Source organism: Eschrichtius robustus, chromosome X (genome assembly GCF_028021215.1).
Source record: "Eschrichtius robustus isolate mEscRob2 chromosome X, mEscRob2.pri, whole genome shotgun sequence".
In the NCBI taxonomy this organism is placed as follows: Eukaryota; Metazoa; Chordata; class Mammalia; order Artiodactyla; family Eschrichtiidae; genus Eschrichtius; species Eschrichtius robustus.
Genome location: NC_090845.1, coordinates 2,879,036 through 2,901,632, shown reverse-complemented (window position 1 = coordinate 2,901,632; position 22,597 = coordinate 2,879,036). Strand labels below are relative to the sequence as shown.

General features: G+C 48.8%; 1 protein-coding gene across 3 annotated transcripts in view; it reads left to right on the top strand.

Annotated features, from left to right (window-relative positions):
- The window catches only part of PRKX (protein kinase cAMP-dependent X-linked catalytic subunit), a 109,562-nt gene that overhangs the window by 28,560 nt on the left and 58,405 nt on the right, over positions 1 to 22,597 (top strand). For all 3 annotated transcript variants that reach the window (XR_011072244.1, XM_068533154.1, XM_068533155.1), the window contains exons 2-3: positions 4,319 to 4,487; positions 21,128 to 21,391. Coding sequence is in view for 2 of the 3 variants with exons in the window: in XM_068533154.1 (XP_068389255.1) it covers positions 4,319 to 4,487; positions 21,128 to 21,391 (433 nt within the window). In the remaining variant the exon portion in view is untranslated. The remainder of the gene's footprint in view (positions 1 to 4,318; positions 4,488 to 21,127; positions 21,392 to 22,597) is intronic.

Sequence of the window (22,597 nt, the reverse complement as noted above, 5' to 3'; positions counted from 1 at the left end):
GGAAAAGGGGGGAGACCAGAGGGGGATGGAGGGTGAAATCAGAGGGAGTGGCCCCCCTATCATTTCTCTCATTACCCCTCTGACCCCCAGACCCCGAAATAAAACCCAGAGTGGTTTACATTTTCTCCTTCTGTAATTACCTGGCATTCCACGTTACTCTTTTTATTTATTTATTTATTTAGTTAGTTATGTATGTATGTATGTATGGCTGTGTTGGGTCTTCATTTCTGTGCGAGGGCTTTCTCCAGTTGCGGCGAGCGGGGGCCACTCTTCATCGCGGTGCGCGGGCCTCTCACTGTTCGCGGCCTCTCTTGTTGCGGAGCACAGGCTCCAGACGCGCAGGCTCAGCAGTTGTGGCTCACGGGCCCAGTTGCTCCGCGGCATGTGGGATCTTCCCAGACCAGGGCTCGAACCCGCGTCCCCTGCATTGGCAGGCAGACTCTCAACCACTGCGCCACCAGGGAAGCCCCCATGTTACTCTTAACTGTCCTCATTCTGTATGGATTTTCCCCAAGTGTTTTCAGTTCCAGCAAACTTAAAATGATCCACACAAACTTAAATCCTAGTTTCTTTGATTTTCCCTCTGCTTCATTTACATTATGGGTTTTCAAAGACAAAATAAGGCGGTCGCTTTTTTTACCTGGAGTCTGCAGGGCAAAGGCTCTCCCATGGTCCCTCTGTGACCTCCCTCCTCTCGGGACAGTTTGTGGGTTTGGGGCTGAGGAAGAAGGCAGGTCAGTCCCTTCTGACCATGCGAAATGCATTTTCTGCACTTTCCCGCACCTCACTCTGCAGTTCTTTTTTTTTTCCCCCCCTCTGTTGTGACTTCACAGTAAAGAGATACCTTGTGTTCAAGGTGACCCCTTTATTTATTTTTTAAATTTTTATTGGAGTGTAGTTGAGAAATAGTTGTGTTTTTTTCCCCGTTTTATTGAGATGTGTTTGACGTATAACATTATATTAGTTTTGGGTGTGGAGCACAATGATGGGATATTCGTATATATTGCAAAGTGGTCACCACACTGTCTAGGTAACATCCATCACCTTACATAGTTACACATTTTTTTCTTGTGATGAGAACTTTTAAGATCTACTCTCTTAGCGGCTTTCAAGTAAACAAGACAGTATTACTAACTGTAGTCACCATGCCGTACTTGACATCCCCAGGACTTACTTATTTTGTAACTGTAACCTTGGACCTTTTAACCCCCTTCATCCATTTCCCCCATCGCTCACCCCTCACCTCTGGTGACCACCATCGGCTCTGTTTCTATGAGTTTGCCTTTTTTTAGATTCCTCATGTATGTGAGATCATACAGTGTGTGTTTTTCTCTGTTGGCCTTATTTCACTTAGCATAATGCTCTCGAGGCTCATCCGTGATGTCCCAAGTGGCAGGATTTCCTTCGTTTTTTCATTTTATTGGAGTATAGTTGATTATCACACTGAGTGAAGTAAGTTAGACAAAGATCCTATGCTGTCAGTCATCTGTGGCATCTAATTTAAAATGATATAAATGAACTTACTTACAAAACGGAAACAGACTCACAGATTTCGAAAACAAACTTATGGTTACCAAAGGGGAAACGTGAGGGGGAGGGATCAATCAGGAGCTTGGGATTAACATACACACGCTACTATATATACAATAGATAATCAACAAGGATTTCCTTCATTTTTACACTGAAGAATATTCCATTTCGTCTCTTATTGGGCAGAGGTGGGTCATGTAACCATCCTTACCTGCAACAAAGCTAAAAGACGGACTTTTCTACTGTCTAATGGGAGATATTGAGAGCTGGGGATGTATATTGGAGAGCTTGCCAGCACCAAGCAGGAAAAGCTGTTTGTCCTTTTTCTTTCTACTGCAACAACAACTTCATACCAGCACCACTGAATGTTGTTTTTGTCTTCAGTGCATTAAAGCCGATCAACTTAAAAATTACAGCGTGCTGGTTTCATCTAACCTTCAACAAGATGGTGTCCCTGTATCCTCCTGTAATCTGACTGTGGTGCTGAGGGACCTCCCCCATCTCTGAACCGCAGGCACTCTGCTTTGATTCTCAGTGTTTACAGCACACACAACTCAGAGCAAGCTTAAAAGATGTTGTGGGCAGAAATGTAAAAAAAAAAAAAAAATCTGTTGAGTCATAGCTGTGTTGTCTTTCTTTTCATCATTAGAATTTTAGCGTGTGGCAAGACAATTGATACATTTATATAGTAATCTACCTGTTCTATCAGAGAGATGGAAACAATATAAGTCCAAACAGGTTAATTTGTCTGCCTTGAGTTCATAGATCAAATCAAAGGCAGAACTTGCACTAGATGCCATGTGAGTGTCCTCGGTTCCCACTCATGCGCCCTTTACCAAACGGAAACACCAGCATTCTCATGAAAACACCTGAACCGTTATCAATTCACTCTCCTCAGAGCCCTTTCCCTACCTGCCTCTCTGTGTTGATGTGATTCCACAGAACTTTGTCAACATGACGCTGCCTCACTGTGACACAATTCTGTTTTTACTTCTGAATTATCTTTTGATGAGGACGTAGTTTTAAAAAATGTATTGGGGTTCATCATTTGCTTCTTCTGGCACAGTTTCTTTCCTTCATGTTTGTACATCACTTTCTACTCCAGCAGTAATAAAATATTCGCGATTGGGAACTTCCTTTAAAAAAGCCAAGGTGACTTATTAATGTCCCTCACCCCAGCTGCGTAAGCCAGTAGATGTACTTACTTATTTTGCAGCTTGAGAATTTTAATTTGTAGAAAATGCCCTCCCCGCAAATGTACTGCTTAGGTATAACTTTGTTTTCCTCTCCATGTTACCATGTGCCATACATGGCATTCCCAACTCTATGAAAGAGGAGAAGGTGGCTTTATGGTTGTGCTGAAGGTCTTCTTCCTCTTCGAGCCATCCTTGAATTCTTTTTTTCCTGCTTTCTCATCATGTTGATTACCATTTTTCCAGCCAGGGAGCCCCAGTTCATTGGCCGTTTTCCACACCTTCTTCCTCTGGGAGAGCCCTTCCTCTGCGTTATTTCTTCGGTAAACAGGGGCAGAAAGGACAGCCGTCTTGGATAAGCTTCCAGAGGTTCACACATACAGATGTCATTTTTCTGCCCCCAACTTTACCTTTTCTCTGGCCGTAGATAAAATTCCTTTGGATCTTTCATCTCAGAGGTCCTGTAAGTGATTGCCGGCCTGGGGGAGGGGTAGCGGCCGGACCCCACCCCACAGTGAGGCTCAGGGGATGAGGAGGGGCTGGAGGGAGACAGAGGAGGAGGAGGAGGAAGAGACATTGGGTTGACAGTGTCACAGCACGGTACAAAAGAGGGTTTGATTTCCGTTTATATTTATACTGTTGATTTCCTTTCATGATTGTAGTGGTTGCACTTTTAAAATTTTTCTCTCTGGTAGTATCTGCATCACTTGATTCTAACCCTTGGCAAGTTTTAACAGAAACACTGAGTGCGTTTAGCTGGCATTAATGGGTTAAAGGAAGAAGCTTGTGAGCAGGGCTGTATTACAATCAGCCTTTTTTTTTTTTTTTTTTTTGACAGGACGGTGGCAATCACCAACACGTGTACTACAGTTTTGAGTTTATTAGCCTCTCATACAGTGCTTCGTGGGATAAATAGGAACCTGGCAGGGATACTCACAAGTTTTTCATGGAAAGAATTATCTTCTGATTTTTTTTTTAATCCAATTTTTTAAATTGAAGTATAGTTAATTCACAATGTTGTGTTAGCTTCAGGGGCACAGCAAAGTGATTCGGTTATATATATGCATATCTATTCTTTTTCAGATTCTTTCCTATTATAGGTTATTATAAGATGTTGAGTAGACTTCCCCGTGCTATACAGTAGGTCCTTGTTGTTCACCTGTTTTATATATAGTAGTGTGTATCTGCTAATCCCAAACTCCTAATTTATCTCTCCCCACCCCCTGCTCTCCCCTCCGGTAACCGCAAGTTTATTTTCTCTGTCTTGTCTTGATTTAGAAAACCTGAAGAAAAAGACACATTGAAGGAATGTATTTAGCAACCTTTTCCATTCTGCCTTTCCCTGTGTGTGTGTTTGTGTGTGTGTTTTCTCTGGGATGACTCACTTGCAGAAAGGATGGCCAGTCGCCCCTATTAAAGAACAATTCGGGGGCAAGCGATCCTGTGTATCAATGCAACTGACCGTTCCAGACAGGCGCCTGTGCCCCAGCCCGCGCTCCAGGTGCATCGCCCGGTGCTGAGGTGCCCGAGCCGCCGGGGCGCTGGTCTCCCGTGCTGGGGGCCGTGGGCGCTGACGCCGCCTGTCCCCACCGCAGGTACAGGGACGTTCGGCCGCGTGCAGCTGGTCCGCGAGAAGAAGAGCACACGCTTCTTCGCCCTGAAGGTCATGCGCATTCCGGATGTCATCCGCCTGAAGCAGGAGCAGCACGTGCACAACGAGAAGTCCGTGCTGAAGGAAGTCAGCCACTCCTTCCTGGTCAAGCTGTGAGTCCCCTTCTCCCGGACCCCGGGTGGATGTTCCCGCGGGAGGTGGGATGCAGTGCGGTCACGGCGGGTCACACTTGCCTGCGACATCTCAGCTCCCGGTCTCGCGGAGAAGGGCGCCGTTCCCACAAGTGCCTTCCCCGGGGTGGGACGCCGGGCTCCGCCCCCCTGCACCAGCCGCGCGGCCCCGGGGGCACCTGCGGCCCCGCCAGAGGCTCTGTCCCCTCCTCCCGGCCCCAGCTCCCTGGGCAGCCTGACCAGTGGGTTTTCCTGGGACCTCAGTCACCGGCTCACCTCTACTCACTCGCATCCTTTCTTGGGTTTCTTGTTGACCGTTCAGTGTCCCCGTGTAGATGCCTCATAGAACCTTCCAGTGGAAGGTGCCCAATATGGACCGAATGGATCCCTCTCTCTGCCACGCTCTTTGCTGGCGGAGGGTAAGGCCGTTTCCCACTCAGGGGCCAGAGGTGTGGGCGTCCGCAGAGGGCTCTCCGGCCCCATCCCCGGGGGCCTTCCGCCGCTTCCCACCTCCTCCGCCGCCTTCCTCACGCCCCTTCTCAGCCCCCGACCCCTCCCAGCCCAGCCTGGTGCGGGCCCCCCTCTCTGGCCTGACTGCCCAGCTGTTCTTGGCCTCCCAGACTTGCCTCTTTCAAGGCGTTCTGTGCTTTAACTACAGCCGTGGTGATCCCTCCATGATCTGCGTCTCTGCTGACAAATCCGCAGGGAATGACCCCAGGGGCTCAGTGTCCTAGAAATGGCTCACCCCGGGCTCTGGCTTTGCCCCTGGCTCCGCCTCTGGCTCCGTCTCTTTTCAGACGCTCTTCCCTCCGTCACCCCAGGAAAGTGACCTGCAGTAGAGGGTGGGAGGTGCCATCCATGTTGTCACCCCAGGGCCACCTGCCCCCCTGTGGTGCCTCCTTCCTCTGCCTCCCCCCCACCCCCCAGCCTCTCCCACCTCACCCTCACCTGCCTTTCTTCTGCGATACACCTGCCTGTACCCAGAGACAGGCGCCTCCACCCTGCTCCTGGAGCATCTGGCACGTGCCCCAGGGCAGGGCCCGAAACAGCATGCCACTCGGAGCAGGGACGGGTGGCATGTTTGGTGGGTGACAGAAGGGAAGCAGCTGACTTCTTGCCTTACTTTCCCTTTGTGAAGCGCAGAGGCCGTGTTGGGCCCGTGTGGACGGGTCAGTAGAGCCTCATGTTGGTGAGTCATTAAAATCGAAACACAAAAAAGCTAGCGGGTGCAGCAGAGTCACCTCCCCTCCCCGTTCAGGTCTGAGTCTCCTCCTCGCTGGGAAGTGGCGGGAAGATGGGTAGAAATCTCACGCGTGCAGATCTTCTTCTGGAAAGGAGAAAAGCTTCTACTTCTGGTGTCTCTTCTAGAAACTGAAATAGTGATTCTGGGTAAAGACTTGAGTTCGCTAGCGTTTTCAGTACATATTTTATGAAGGAGGTGTGGATTCCTTTATCTGTTGCCAAGTCATTCTCACGTGATTTAGGAGAACGGTCTTGGGCTTTTACCAAATACAGGAAGTCTCCAGCCAGAACCCCAGGGTGTGTCCCCGAGGGTGCTTTGTGTCTGAGTTTTCCCAGGAAGACGGGGCACCTGGCCGCTGGGTTCCGGTTTGCTCTGGAGACCGAGTGGCGTGATCTGCTATGTGTCTGCAGTGAAATTAGGAGAACACGGAAGAAAAGCAGATGGAATTGATGGTGAAAACGGAAAGTGTGAGACTCTGGTGTTGAGAAGACACAAGTTTGGAGAAGAGGGGAGAAGCCAGTGGGAGAGGCGCTTTCCAGGGCTGTGCGTGGGCGGCGGGCGTGCCGCCGAGCGCCTGGCGGGGACGCTGAGTTCACCTCATCGCATATTTTCTGGGATCAGGCACGTCCCCCTGGAAACATTAGGGAATCTCGGGGGATGGCTTCCAATTCTGGGAACTCCACCTTGTTGTGGGTTGAATTATGTGTCATTCCCCGCCCCCGCAAAAGATACGTTGATGCCCTGACCCCCAGTACCTGTGAATGTGACCTTATTTGGAAGTTGGGTCTTTCTTTGTAGGTGTAATCAAGATGTAGGTCGAGGTCCTATAGGAGTAAGGCGGGTTCTCCATCCGATGTGATGGGTGTCCTTGTAACAAGCGGAGAAGACACACAAAGGCACACAGAGAGGAGAAGGCCACGTGAAGACAGAGGTGGAGATTGGGGGTGATGCGGCCACGAGCCGAGGAACCCCAACGATTGCTGGCAACCACCAGAAGCTATAGAAGAAGCTAGGATGGATCCTTCCCTGGAGATTCTAGAAGGAACCACCCCCACCAACACCCTGATCTTGGACTTCTAGCCTCCAGAACTACGAGAGGATGCATCTCTGTTGTTTAAGCCACCCAGTTTGTGGTCTTCTGTTACGGCAGCCCCAGCAAAGTAACACACACCCCGTCGTCTCCCGGAGTGGGGACCAGCCTAGGTGATGGGTTCTGGAGATGCTTTCTAACTACGTCGGAGGAGTCCCCAGGATAGAATCCTTGAGCTTTGGGAAGTTAAAAGGGAATAGGGAAAAGGAGGAGCATGAAAAACAGAGCTTTAGTCAGATAACTCTGCTTCCTTTACTCTGACAGCTAATCAGGCGGTTTCCTCGTCAGGTAGGGTAGATTGCCGAGTCCAGAGGGACACAGATTCTGTATTCCGATGTTCCTTGCCTTTGGATAAGTACCTAAATTGTTTCCATCACCAAGGCTGTAAGCCCTAGTTTCAGTGGGATGGAATTTGACCCCAGGTTATCTAAATCGGGTTTTCTCTTTTAAAGAGTGTCATCTCTCCGCACTGTGGTAGCTCCACAATCTGACAGGCTCTTTGCTACCTTGATATTCCTGTTGCCATACAGCCCACTGGGTGCAGGCACACCTGAATGTGGTCTTTTTATATGTCAGGTCCAGCTGTGCTGTGGCCAAGAGGCAGGAATTTTTCCTGGTCCTTTAGTCCACAAGGCTGTCCCTCTGCGTGTCTGTGTCCTGGCCTCGTCTTCCTATAAGGACCCCAGTCCTACGGGATCAGGACCCACCCTAGTGACCTCATTTCACCTTCATCCCCTTTTTAAAGACGCCATCTCTAAATCCAGCCACATGCTGAGGTCCTGGGGGTTAGGACTTCAGCATATAGATTTTGGGGTGGACACTACTACTTAGTGACTTGCTAAGTGCAGGTCTTTCAGTGCACGGGGGTCTTATTATAAAGTACTTGTAGCCTTTGGAAGTTTTCTGTGCGTTGTCACTTGAGGGACCCGGCGGTGTTTGAAAACTGGGATTAAATTGATCCAGGGTCAGCAGACTCTAGAGGTGCCCCACACGTAGCAGGGGGAGAGCGCTGTATCTGACCAGCCCCGCGAACGGGGGGAGTAGGGTGCCCAGGGCCACTGGATAGAGCACCGGATTTAGTGGGAAGAGACCACGAGGGAAGCAGGTATCGAATCCCCCCAGCTGTGCAGTTTCTCTTGGAAGTGAGTTGCTTCTCCCAACATCTGCCTTTCATACTATCCAGAAGCGTTGAGTGAGCCATACTTGCATTCACATGAAGCCACGTGGAATACCAATGATCCCGGGTATCACGCCGAACAAAGACTCAAGTTTCAACTTCCACTTGAACGATTTGGCAAGTTCGCCCACGGTGTTTTCAACGTTTGGTATTTGAAGTGCTACTGGTTGCGTTTTTGAAAGTCAGCCAGGACGTTCATTGCATACACATCAGAGAATGCATTCTGTTCTGGGATAAAGCCATCCTGAAGGCCAGTTCCGCTAGCGTAGAGATAATTTTAGAAGAGCTGACAAACTCAGTGTAGAAGGATTGTGACACAGTCAAGATTTCCCGGGGAGGAAGGCTTGTGTCCTGCCCCTAGACCATGACCCTGTGTCTGCTCCCCGCCCTCTGTGCGTACAGAAATTGCTGGCATCTTAGAGTTGGTGGGATCCAGGACAGGGGTTCTCACCTGGGCACCACGGACATTGGGGACAGGAAATTCTTGGTGGCGGCGGCTCTTCTGTGCAGTAGAGGAGGTTTAACGGCATCCCTGGTATCTACCCACTCAATGCCAGGAGCACTCCCTCCCTGGTGTGATGACAGAAAATGTCCCAGGGAGTGAAATAGTCCTGATTACAGACCACTGCCTAGATAGACAGACAGACAGACAGACAGACAGACAGACAGACAGACAGACAGACAGATAGATAGATAGATAGATAGATAGATAGATAGAAAGAATGCATGGATGGATGGATGGAAGGAAGAAAGGATGAACAGGCAGGTGATATAGAAATAGTGAGACAAATAGATTGATAGGTAGGTATTATGGATGGATGGGTGGATGGATGGGTGGGTGGATACACAGATGGTCGACAAATAGATTAGATAGGTTGACGGATGGATGGATGGGTGGAATGATGGGTGGCTGGTTGGTTGATAATGCCTGTGACGGACGCACACACGGAGATTTGGTGGGTGTGGGTCCATTCTCACTTTCCCGTCCCAGTGCCATGTCACTCATCGTGCAGTAGAAGACCCAGCTAGCCAGCCGGGTTCCACTGGCTTTCCCCTACAGGTCTGGGTATGAAAGAACTCAGAGGTCCATCACCCATGGGGCGCATCCTTCTCATTATTGGCGAAATGACAGCTTGGATCTCCAGCAGAGGAACTTGGGTCTTCGTCTGGAGAGGACAAGCCCATAGCCTAAGGGAAAGTCTTTCTCCTGCCCACAGACTTGAGTCTGGTGTGCATCTCCGTTGGCACAGGGACGGGTAGTTAGTAAAACTGTTCCTTGGCTCTTCTGACAGTTCAGGAGGAAAGAACACCCTGTTCTGAGTTCCCTGGACCCCTCTGCACTTGAGTTTCAGAAGCAAAAGTCCAGAAATAGCTCTCCTTCCTCTTTCAGCATCGCCTGCAAGGAACAGCTGTGACAGAAGGAGCACAGCCACTTCCCAATTCCTTGTTCTGTTGTTTGTTCAAACGTAATGACATGTCCATTTTGCATTTTGGGGGGTGGGGCAAGGTGGATGCTTATTAACAGGGAGGTTTGGATTCTCCTGATGGAGGGAAACTGAAGTTCCCGATGAGGCTCTGGGAGATCCCAGCGTGGTTGGCAAGGACGGAATCGTCAGCCCTTCGGGGCGGGAGGTCCTAAGCCGCGCAGGATGCTGCAGCAGAATCTCGCAGGAGGAGGCATTTGTTGGCTGGCAGGTGGGGGGGAATTCTTGGTCAGGGGCCACGGGTCAGCCAAGAGGCTGGGACATGGGGAGGAATCGGAGTCCAGCGTGGACGCAAGGCTGGACTTGGGTGGGAGCTCCAGCATTGATGCTGGTGTGTAACTCAGGAGGAGGAGGAGGAGGAGATGGGAACGGGCCCCCAGGGCACCTCTGGGGAGGTTGGATGGACACATTGCGCCCTGGGTACCTCGGAGGGTGTGCTTCCCTGTGCGTTCAGCTGGGGACTGGGGTGCGAGGACGGAGTACGAGGTCACCCCCTCGCCGCCTTCCACAGCGGTGTACTGGCCTGGCACACGCCTGGGAAGTTGGACGGGAGAGAGAGCGTTCCAGGTGGGGCAATTTCCAGGGAGCCGTCTCGGAAGAGAGAGTGAGCGACCGGTCGTCCTTGGGAAGACATCAGATGGAGCCACCGAGTGTTGGGACCCCTGGGGACCACAACAGGGGGACCCTGGGGTGGGGGACAGCGAGACAAGTTCAGGTCACCTCAGCGGGGCGGGCGGGGGGCGCTGGTTACCATGGAGCCGGTTCGGAAAGTGGAAGGGATGTTCCAGAACCTCAGATTGTGCGGGGCGATGGGGCTCGAGAAAGGGTGACATGAGTGGCTTTCCATTTTCTCCTTTTAATGGCAGAAGTCCAGCTTTACTGCAGCATCTGGAGAAATAATGACCAACTTTAAAGTTAGGTGTCTCCAGCTAAATGAGGCTGACTTTTAAGTTAATTAAAATGCCATAGGGGAGGTGCCCACTGCAGACTTTGCAAATAAAAAACAGTAATCAAAGGTGGAAAGTGCCGCTCTGAGCTCAGAGCTGACGTCTCTGCCGCTGTGTTCCTAGTCATTCTCAACGACGGCCACTTTTTTTTTTTTTTCCTGTTTATGGAATAATTGATTAATATGTTCTCTCGAATACATTTTTTCAATTTTAATTTTTTAATCGTGGTAAAATGTACCTCACATAAAATTTAACCATCTTGACCTTTTTTTTTTTTAACGTCTTTATTGGAGTATAATTGCTTTACAATGGTGGGTTAGTTTCTGCTTTATAACAAAGTGAATCAGCTATACATATACATACGTCCCCGTATCTCCTCCCTCTTGCGTCTCCCTCTCTCCCACCCTCCCTATCCCACCCCTCTAGGTAGACACAAAGCACTGAACTGATCTCCCTTTGCTATGCGGCTGCTTCCCACTATCTATTCTACATTTGGTAGTGCAGATATGTCCATGCCACTCTCTCACTTTGTCCCAGCTTACCCTTCCCCCTCCCCGTGTCCTCAAGTCCATTCTCTAGTAGGTCTGTGTCTTTATTCCCGTCCTGCCCCTAGGTTCTTCATGACATTTTTTTTTTTTGTATTCCATATATATGTGTTAGCATATGGTATTTGTTCTTCTCTTTCTGACTTACTTCACTCTGTATGACAGACTCTAGGTCCATCCACCTCACTACAAATAACTCAATTTCATTTCTTTTTATGGCTGAGTAATATTCCATTGTATATATGTGCCACATCTTCTTTATCCATTCATCTGCCATCTTGACCATTTTTAAGTGTATAATTCAGTGACATTAAGTCCATCCACATCGTGCAACCATCCCAAGCATCATCTTCAGAACCTTTTCATCTTGCAAATTTGGAACTCATGGTGCCCATGAAACACTGCGTCCCCCTCCCCTTCCCCCTCCCCCAGCCCCACCATCTACTTTCTGATGCGTGTGACAACTCTAGGGACCTCCTCTGAGTGGAATCACACACTGTGTGTCCTTTTGGGTCTGGCTTCTCTCACCGAGCATCACGTTCTCAAGGTTCATCCACATTGTAGCCTGTATCACGATTTCCTTCCTTTTTCATGGCTGAGTAATATTCCGTTGTGTGAATGGAACACATTTGTTTATATCCATCATCCATCCATGGGCACTTGGGTTGCTTCCACCTCTTGGCTGTTGTAATGCTGCTGTGAACACAGGTGTACAGACGTCTGAGTCCCTGCTTCAACTCCTTGAGTGCATTTTCGACATCTCATTCTCTTTCCTGCCCGTGGAGAGTGCTTAAGCATTTTCTCTTCCCTTCTCTGCTTTTCTTTTTTTTTTTTTTTCCTCAGCTTGCCTCATTCCCTTTTCTTTCTTCCTTTGTCCCTCCGTCATCACCAGGTCACCATGTTGACAGTTTGGTATGATGCCTACTGTCCTCCTCCCTGTGCTTAAAGAGCTCCGAGCGTGCCTGCACACACACACACACACACAGAGTGTGGCATCCTTACAGCATATTGTACACATTTTTTTTGCCTCTCACTGTTTTTAACTCTGCTTCATAGAGATCCCTCCTGGGCATTTTGGGTGGACGCGTTCCAGGAGGCAGGGTAGGGGTGAGGGCGTACAGAGAGGGAGGGAGGTCTCTTAGCTTTTCCTTGGAGAGAAGCTGGGCCATGCAAGGTAGAGGTGGGGAGGACCAGGGAGCGGACATGGTATAGGGGACGGACGTGCGTGATTGTGTGCACGTGCTCCCAAAGTCATGCACTGTGGTCACGCTCGCTGCACACTAGACACTCTAGAATTCTAGGCTCAGCTTCTCACTCACACCTGCTCCTTCCGAGCTAGACTCATCCACCCAGCTGGCGCCTGGTCCCTTCTGCCCAGGTGTCTCTGCAGGCAGTTCAGGGTCCTCCTGTTGGAAAGGAATTCTTGACCTTCCTCTTTGCCCCACACCTCCAATCAGTTCCTCCTTTGGGCTTCCCCCAAATGGCCCTTCCAAATCCTGGGTCCCCCCCGCCACCCCCGGGCACTGTTTTTGATTTCCTTTTCTTTGCTTCCGTGTTCACTCTAACCAGGGCTTCTGCCCTTTCCTCTTCCTTTTTTTTTAAAATTCTTTGAACTATAGTTGATTTACAATATTGTGCTCGTTTCATGTGTACAGCAAAGTGATTCAGTTTTATATATTTATATAAAACTTTTTTCCTATTCTTTTCCATTATAGATTATTATAAGATACTGAGTACAGTTCCCTGTGCTGTACAGTAGGTCCTTAGTTTTTAATCCCTCCCCCCACTTCCCCTTTGGTAACCATAAGTTTGTTTTCTGTGTCTGTGAGTCTCTTTCTGTTGTGTAAGTAAGTTCGTTTGTATCATATTTTAGATTCCGCATATAAGTGAGATCATATGGAATTTGTCTTTCTATTTCTGGCTTACTTCACTCAGTACGATGATCTCTAGGTCCACCCATGCTTCTGTGTCTGTGAGTCTGTTTCTGTTTTGTATGTAGATTCACTTCTATTACTTTTTGGATTTCACATATGAGAGATATTGTATAACGTTTGTCTTTCTCTGTCTGACTGACTTCACATAGTATGATCATCTCCAGGTCCATCCATGCTGCTGCAAGTGGCATTGTTTCATTCTTTTTCATGGCTCAGTGGTATTCCATTGTGTGTATATGTACCACATCTTCTTTATCCATTCCTCTGTCGCTGGACACTTCGGTTGCTTCCATGTCTTGGCTGTTGTAAATAGTGCTGCTGTGAACACAGGGATGCATGCATCTTTTCGAGTTGGAGTTTTCGTCTTTTCCAGGCCTGCCCTTTCCTCTTCTAAATCACATCTCCAAAGTCCGTCCGCCTTGGTTCCTCTGGGTCCCCTCTCTTTCATCTCAGTCGCCTCCCCAGGGCTCATCCACTCTTGATTGGAGACTGGGGCTTCTTTCTGACATGAAAACCTAACTGTCATCCTTTGCTTTCCCGTCCCATCAATGACTTTCCTTCCTGCCCTCGACAAAATGCAGACTCTGTACGGTGCGTCCACAGCTCCAGGGTTTGACTGGTGCCTCAGTCTCCAACATCCCTGTGTGTCTGTCCCCAGCCTCCTTCGACCACAGATACACCTGGCCAACCCGTCCCATCTTGCTGGGACACACCCCCCTTCTGTGTTCGGTGTTTAGAGGCGGTTCCTCTGCTTCCCACAGGCTCATGACAGTCCAAACGGGAGATGCCCTTTCCAGTGTGTCCAAGACAGGACATTGCAGGGTATGAAGTGGGTCCTTTTTTGTTTTTTTGTTTGTTTGTTTGTTTTTTTGCTGTGGACCATTTTTTAAGTCTTTATTGAATTTGTGACAGTATTGCTTCTGCTTCATGTTTTTTGGTGTTTTGGCTACGAGGCATGTGGGATCTTAGTTCCCCGACCAGGGCTCGAATCCGCACCCCCTGCGCTGGAAGGCGAAGTCTCAACCACCGGACCGCCAGGGAAGTCCCCGAAGTGGGTCCTTGTCCACATGTATCCACTAAACAAAGAGAAAACCAGTGGGTGGTGAGGTCAATAAAGACGGGTGATCATGAGTTATTGGAGATGTTGCTCGGTGGTGCTAACCATGGGTCCCATGCCTTTGAGATCCACTACATGCGTGCTTTTCTCGTAGCGATGTGATAAACCTTGCTTTCTGCCCTCGAACTTTTATTATTTTTATGGACTCGGTGCAAAAGACAGTGTCCTGCAGCTGATGAGAATGACGGGATGAACAGATTGGCTGATGCAGTTTATCCTGTTTCTGATTTTCTGAACTCAAGAGTTTAATTCCTCTGTGGTCACGTGGACCCCCTCCTATCAGCCACAGGCACCAAGCGATGGCTGTAACTGTTTTTGGAATCGTGGTGTCAGGAACCGTTTGAATATTTGCTTAGTTCTGATCATTAATAATACCCAGCTCTTTACAAATTCTTTCCATATAAGAAACCTCTTAACTGGTAGAGCTTTGAAGCAAAGATGTATCGGAGGAATTTTTTTTCTTCCTTTCGATATTTATTTGATTTTGGTGATTTGGAGAAGGAAAGTGGCATCAGGGCTCTCAGGATTTGTGTTTGTTTTATAGCCATAATTTCTATTTGTTATGGGTGCCTTTATTTGAAAACTATTGCTTCTTAAGCACGCTGATGACGGATCACTTTTGCGTGTGATCTACATAGGTAAAAATGACTTATCCGCTTAAGATACAGTGGCTTTCTTAGGTATGATGGTTTGTTGAAGTTTTGTTTGATTTCATTAGATATTTGTGGAACAAACATCTTCATCCATCTTTATCGGTCGGTATAGTTCTCCCCACTCTATCCCTTGTTTGTGACATTTGAGATTGTGATACTGTGATTTATCATAAGAAATATTTATTTGGTCTTCTTCCCAGTTCCTGGCACAGAGTTCCTAAAACGCTTGAAATTTCCTAAGTGTTGAGAGCCATAAAGTGGTCTTTTGTTAGGTTAAAGGGGTGGCTCTTGGAAAGCCCCTGGTCACCTGTGGCTGGGGGCTGGTTACCAGGGGAACCAACTATTACAGGTTTGGAACTGTCAGTCCCACCCTGACCTTGGGAAGTGGAGGGGGGCTGGAGGTTGAGTTCACTTCCCAATGGCCAGTGAGTGAATCAGACCTAAGTAATGAAGCCTCTATAAAACCCCAAAAAGATAGGGTTCAGAGAGCTTCCGTGTTGGTGAACATGTAGAGATTTGGGGAGAGTGCAGCCTGGAGAGGGTGTCGGGGTCCCCTGCCCCCTCCCCAAATCTCACCCTCTGCATCGGTCCCATCTGGCTGTTCCTGAGTTAGGTCCTCTTATAATAAACCGGTGATCTAGTGCGTAAATGTTCCTCTGACTTCTGTGAGCCATTCTAGCAGATTAAACCCAAGGAGGGGTCATGGCAACCTTCCACCTGCAGCCGGTCGGTCAGAAGCACAGGTGGCCACCTGCGCTTGCCGTCGGGGTCTTGTGGGACTGAGCCCTTTACCCCGTGGGATCTGGTGCTAACTCTGGGTGCATAGTACCAGAACTGAGTTGAATTCTAGGACACCCAGCTGGTATCCGAGAATGGCTTGACGTGTGAGGAATTGGGAGCCGGATAATAGACACTTCACCCTCAGTTGCTTCCTATTTCGGTCGACCTACCCGTGGGTGAAATTGCAGTTCCCCTGGAGCCCAGGTGACGGAAAGAGAGACTGTGACCCCGGCCTCCTTCCCGACTCACCTGGTGTCCAGTCACGCTGTTTTTCGGGACTGACGCACTCCACTCACTTGCTCCACCCTGAAAGTTACCTCATTCCCCCCTCCTCACCCCATCTGGGTCCTGTCCTCATGTCCCCGCGTTGTTCATTATCTGATGCTTCTGAGACTTGAGGTGAGTTTGCCTTGGAACCTTGTGACGCATTGTTCTCCAGAGTTGAGAATACGTCAGGGCAGGTTCTTATCCTGATGGTGGGTGTGTGGGAGCAGTTACAGAAGATACGCAAAGAATGAGTTGCCTAGCAGCTCACTGATGACCTCTGGGTGGGTGTATATGTGTGTGTGTGTGTGTGTGTGTGTGTGTGTGTGTGTGTGTGCGCATTGGAGCAGAGGAGAGAGAAGAGAGAGGCTTATATATATATTTCTCCTGCCTTTTCAACCCAATTCACAGCTGTAGAAAATGGTAGTGCCCTTGCTTAGATACGATTGACCGTGTCACATCTTCTTAAGGGCTCAGTGCGGCCCCGAAATCCCAGAATACCAGGCCTTTCCGGATGAGTTCCAGCTAGGTTGGCCATCTGCCCTGCCCCGGAGAAACTCAGCAAGTCACCAGTTTACGTAGAGGTTCCGTGTACAAGTTCACCAGTCAGGTGTCAGGATCCTAGAACAGCGGTCGCCAGCCTTTCTGGCCCCGGGGACCGGTTTTGTGGAAGACAGTTTTTCCACGGAAGGTGTGTGTGTATGGTGGGCTTCAGGTGGTAATGCGAGCGATGGTGAGTGATGGGTGGCGGCAGATGAAGTCATGGGGAGCAGCTTATCTCCTGCTATGCGGCCCGGTTCCTAACAGGATGCGGACCAGTACCGTGGCCTGGGGGTTGGGGACCCCTGCCCTAGAACGCATTTCCCCGTCAGAACCGCAAAGCCCTGGCTGGGTTCTAAGCTCGCCCACAAAACACAGCGAGGCTTTCGTGCGTTTGGGATACTGTGCGCTTCTATTCAAGCATCACGGCACAGAACGTCCTTGCCATACACATCGGTATGTGGACCGGAGAAGGAGGGCGGGCGGCCCAAAGATAACGACCCATCTTGATTTTAAACGATGGAAGGAAGATGGGCGTCTGGTCAGACGATTTCTCCAGAAAGCCATGTTGGGGAGGAAGACATTTTCCTTACCCTTCTAGGCTCTTCTGGCTGGTCTAAGAATGAAATGGACGTGAGACGGATGAACAGGAGAAAGTCACACAAAAGTTGAATCCCCTGGACGCACGGGAGAGACCCAGGAAAACGGAGTCACTCACAAAAATGGTCCAGACCCTCATCTTAAATGCTGTCATCTTCAGCTAAAGACGAAAGAGCCTGTTGGGGTAGTGGCTTGGGACTTCAGAGGGGAGGAAGGCCGTTGACGTGGAGACGGAAAAGAAGAAGGTTGGTAAACAAGTGTTTGCTGCGCCTGCAGAGACAGTGGGACACAGGGTGGCCCCTGATCGCCAGGCCGTGCTGTTTCCCCGCCACGGGTGGCCCGTGTCACGGGCAGACGTCTCTGGTGAGGACAGAGATTCCAGGAGCTGCTTCTCCGTCTAAATTCTTTTAGGCTCTTAGCGAGAAGGTCAGAGTTTCTTTGTTGGGTCTTTGGGCCTTGCTTGTTTTCAGCTCGAAATAATCCGCGTGCCAAAGAGATACTTCGGGGGGGCAAAGTTGTCTTCCACGCCAGTAGCAATAGCCACAACCCGCAACCCCAAAGCCCTCTACCTGCATCCTGTGTTCCCTCAAGTCTCAACACTGCACATCTTGAGCCTTTGAGCTGTAAGGTGTGAGAAGGGGAACAGGACGCACGGCTGTCAGGAACTGGGAGAGAAGCGACGCCCAGACGTGGCCGCCACTGTGCTTCTCACAGACAGGATCCCGGGCCGTCTCTGACTCCGAGAGACAGACATCAATGAGGAACACCGAGAAAGAATGGCGTGTATAACAACCCTATCGGAGGGTGGCCGTCATCCCCCAGCTGCACCCGTCATCCCCCAGCTGCACCCGTCGTGCAAAGAGTCTGCACGTGTAAACACGCATGTAGAGAAAGCCTTTTGTAACGCGTGGCCCATATTGTGCAAAGACATATAAACCGTAGTGCTTAACAAAACAGCCATTCATTTGAACATCAGAATAGTGTGTTGTCCTTTTTTAAAAGGCTTCCCTTTGGCATAGAAAAGATGTTCACATCTACGACGGGGGGCATTTTTCCTCTCTGCAGCCCATCTTTTTTTTTTTTTCAAATTTGACCGCACGCACCGCAAGGCTTACGGGGATCTTAGTTCCCCAACCAGGAATTGAATCCGTGCCCTCGGCAGTGAAAGCGCCAAGTCCTGACCACTGGACCGCCCGGGAAGTGTCCCCCATCTTTTTATTTAGTGCATAAACTTATACCTTCCTGACCACTGCCGCACTTGGTTATTGCTTTGTGATTTTCCTTCCAGCTAGTTTTTGGGTCATTGCAAACTCTCTCCTCCAATGCTCTGTGTATATATTGATACGGTTTATTACAGGCAGATCTCAGAGATAACGGTGGGTTCTGTTCCAGAGCACCACAGTAAAGCAAATAGCGCCGTAAAGCGAGTCACACAAAGTTTTTGGTTTCCCAGCGCATCTCAAAGTTATGTTTATGCTGGACTGTAGCCTGTTAAGTATGCAGCACCGTTATGTCTAAAAAAGCAATGTGGGTGCCATAGTGAAAAACACTTTATTGGTAAAAATGGCTCACCATCCTGTGAGCCTTCCGTGACTTGCTCTTTTGCGATAGAAACACCCAAAATCACAGATCGCCACACTAACGAAAAGGTTTGAAGTATCGCGAGAATTACCAAAACGGGACCCAGACACACAAAGTGAGCAAATGGTGTTGGAAAAATGGTGCCCATAGAGCTGCTCGCGGAATAGGGTTGTCACTGACATTCCACTTGTTAAAAATGCGGTGTGTGCAAAGCACAGTGAAACGAGGTGTGCCTGTACTTTATTTCATTGGAAGCAGGCAAGACCGTCTGGTGGATGGTGCCCTGAGCACCCCCCACCCCGCAAGGATGCCGGGTCCTCCGCGCATCCTTTGTGTTCACGGAAGCCCAGGTGGACGCAGCTCTTTGGGACCAGCCTGGGAGGGCAGCACAGTGTCCTGAGCAGAGAAGATGCCCGGGCTGGGGCGTCGCGGATCAGGTACCGTTGGCACGGTAGCCTGACGTTGGTTCACATCATCCTCTGTGTGTCCCGATCCTGCAGGGGGACCTTTATGTGCTTGTGCGTCAGTCACGCTTCTGTGTCCTAAATCCGCTCAAAAACAGAGCCCTTACTTCCAAAGAGCGTTTCTCTTTTTTTCTACATCTTTTTTTTTTTTTTTAACATCTTTATTGGAGTATAATTGCTTTACAATGGTGTATGAGTGTCTGCTGTATCACAAAGTGAATCAGCCATACATATCTACACCTCCTTTACAGGCAAACTTTCTTCTCCATCAGTGCGTATCTCCCCAGGATGTAGTTGTTGCTTTTCCTCTTTGCCATGACCTCTAAAATTCATTCAGGACTCTGTCTTCTTCTCGCATCCATATTCTTCTTTTCTCCTCAGTTTCTCGCTGCTGCCTTTTCTTCCATGAACAGAGCCGATCAACGCCTTTCTAGGGATGATGTGTCTCTTCTGACTCTCTGGGGACACCTCCTACCCGTCGTTGCTTAGAAATCTCTTACTTTGCGGTTTTGTGAATGGCCACCTTTCCCAGCAGGCGTCTGGGAGGCCATCGTGAATGGACTGGAAATTTGCAGTCTTGATGACAGCCCTGGAGCCACTGAACCAGGTGTGATCCCTGAGGTGTGCCCACCCCGTGTGAGTCTGCTCGGGCTGTGAGACAAGCACCCCAGATGGCGCGGCTGGAGCCGCAGATTTATTAGCGCATGTTTGGGGAGGTTGGAAGTCTGAGGTCAGATGTCGGCCTTGTGGGTGCCCTTTGAGACCGTGGAGACGGCCCTCTCCTCCCTGTGTCCTCCCAGGGTCGTCCCTCTGTGTGTGTCTGTGTCCTGCTCTCCTCCTCTTACAGGGACACCCGTCCTATGGGATCAGGGCCGCACCCTAGTGACCTCATTGTACCTTCATCCCTTCTTTAAAAACTGTGTTTCCTAACAGAATCACCTCCTGAGGTCCTGGGGTGAGGACTTAACATATGAATTTGTGGGTTGGGGACACAATTCAGCCCGTAACAAGCTGTTCACCAGTTTATTATCAAAAGTTGGTATTTACTCTTGGCCATTCTGAGACCTTTGCACATCTACAGGATAGCCATCCCTCAGCATTGTGTTTCCCTGTATCCTAACATCTGCGTGTACCTGAATCTTAACGTCTACCTATACGTGCCTAAACGTGTGTCTGTACACGTAACGTAACATCATCTGTGCCACATCTTAGCACATCGAATGGGTACCTGTACCCATAACATGGATCTCTGCCAAACCTTAACATGTGTCCACACACTTATCTCGACATCTGTTCACCTATACGAGTATCTTAACATCCACCTAGAGATCGATCTTAACGTGTATTTATACACATAACGTGACATCTGTCTATGCCATGTCTTAACATGTACCTGTACCAATAACATCGCTCTATACCAAGTCTTAACATCGCCCCACACACAGATGCGGGCATCGGTCCGTCTGTATGAGTATCTTAACATCTACCTAGGGATGTATCTTTTTTTACAAAATAATCATCTGTTTATGTGTTGGTTTTTCTGTTCTAATACCTATAGACATATCTTAACATCGATCTCTACCAAATCTTAACATCTGTCCACACACATGTCTTGCGTCTGTCCGTGTATATGAGTATCCTAACGTGGACCTAGAGATACATCTTTTTTTTAAAAGATTTAATTGAAGTAGAGTTGATTTACAATGTCGTGTTAATTTCTGCCGCACAGCAAAGTGATTCCGTTATACGTATATTTGCATTCTTTATCATATTCTTTTCCATTATGGTTTATTGCAGGAGATTGAATAGAGTTCCCTGTGCTCTACAGTAGGACCTTGTTGTTTATCCATTCTCTATATAATAGTTTGCATCTGCTAACCCCAAACTCCCACTCCATCCCTCCCCCACCACCCTCCCCCTTGGCAACCACAAGTCTGTTCTCTGTGTCTGTGAGTCTGTTTCTGTTTTGTAGATGAGTTCATTTGCGTCTCATTTTAGATTCCACATGTAAGTGATATCATATGGTATTTGTCGTTCTCTGTCTTACTTCACTTAGTATGATCATCTCTTACCTAGAGATATATCTTAACATGACCTGTTCATGTAACACGACCTCCATCTAAGTGCCATCTCAGCATCCGTCCGTCCCTGTCCCTTTCTGTCCATCCGAGGCGCAGCCCTCACTCCCGCTCTGGTCCCGCAGGTTCTGGACGGGGCACGATGACCGCTTCCTGTACATGCTGATGGAGTTCGTGCCGGGTGGTGAGCTCTTCAGCTACCTGCGCAACCAGGGCCGCTTCTCCAGCTCCACCGGGCTCTTCTACTCCGCGGAGATCGTCTGTGCCATCGAGTACCTGCACTCCAAGGAGATCGTCTACAGGGACCTGAAGCCGGAGAACATCCTGCTGGATAGAGACGGTCACATCAAGCTCACTGACTTCGGGTTCGCCAAGAAACTGGTGGACAAGTAAGTGAACGTTTCCCCCGTTTTCCCATCTTCCCGTCCCCTGCCTCTGGCAGCGTGCTCTGTGTCCTCTGCGCTGTGACTTCCTTTTTCTTTAGATTCCACATAGAAGTGATATCGTATGGTATTTGTCTTTCTCTGTCTGACTCACTTCATTCAGTATGACAATCTCCAGGTCCAACCACGGTGCTGCAGACGGCATGATTTCATTCTTTTTCATGGCTGCGTGATATTCCATTTTATATACACACACACACACACACACACACACACACACACACACACACACACACACACCACATCTTTATCCATTCATCTGTCAATGGACATTGAGGTTGCTTCCATGTCCTGGCTATCGTAAACAGTGCTGCAATGAACACTGGGGTGCATGTATCTTTTCGAATTAGAGTTTTCTCCAGATATATACCCAGGAGTGGGATTGCTGGATCACGTGGTAGCTCTATCTTTAGTTTTTTGAGGAACCTCCATCCTGTTCTCCACAGTGGCTGCAGCAGTTTACATTCCCACCAACAGTGCACGTGCGTTCCCTTTTCTCCACACCCTCACCAGCTCATGTTACGGCTTGTCTTTCTGATAAGAGCCATTCCAACAGGTGTGAGGGGATAGCTCTCAAGTTAGCTTTCCTTTTTATCGCATGTTCCATGCACGTACGTGGAGTCCAGGAGCTTTCTCCCCGCACAGTCCCTTCCATTTTCCACTCAGCTCTGCTCGGACAGACCTTCATCTCCTGGGCACCTTCCAAAATTCTGCTGCTGTTGTCACCTGGTTCCTTTTTAGTGCTGGTGGATCCCATGTTGTACAGTTTCCTTCCATCGTTCTTCATTGTCTTTTTTGGGAGGGGGCAGAGCTGAATTCCTTTAATCCACCACCTCTGAGCAGGAAGGATTATGCCTTTAAACATTTTGACATCGTCTTTATGTCGGTGTTTTTTTTTTAAACTTATATCTTTTCATTTCTTATAACAACAAAACACCAAAAGGGTCCTTTTGCTGAGCAAATGCATGATGAGTTTGACTGTTCTCCTATGTCAATACAGGTGCAGTACCTGCGCTGTTTATAAATACGTGTTTGAGATGAATTCCACAATATAGATTTCCAAAAGTGGGATTACTGGGACAAATATTCTGAGGAACATTGTTAGCACCAAAAAGTTGATGTCATGAAGATTAATAAAATAAAATAAAATCT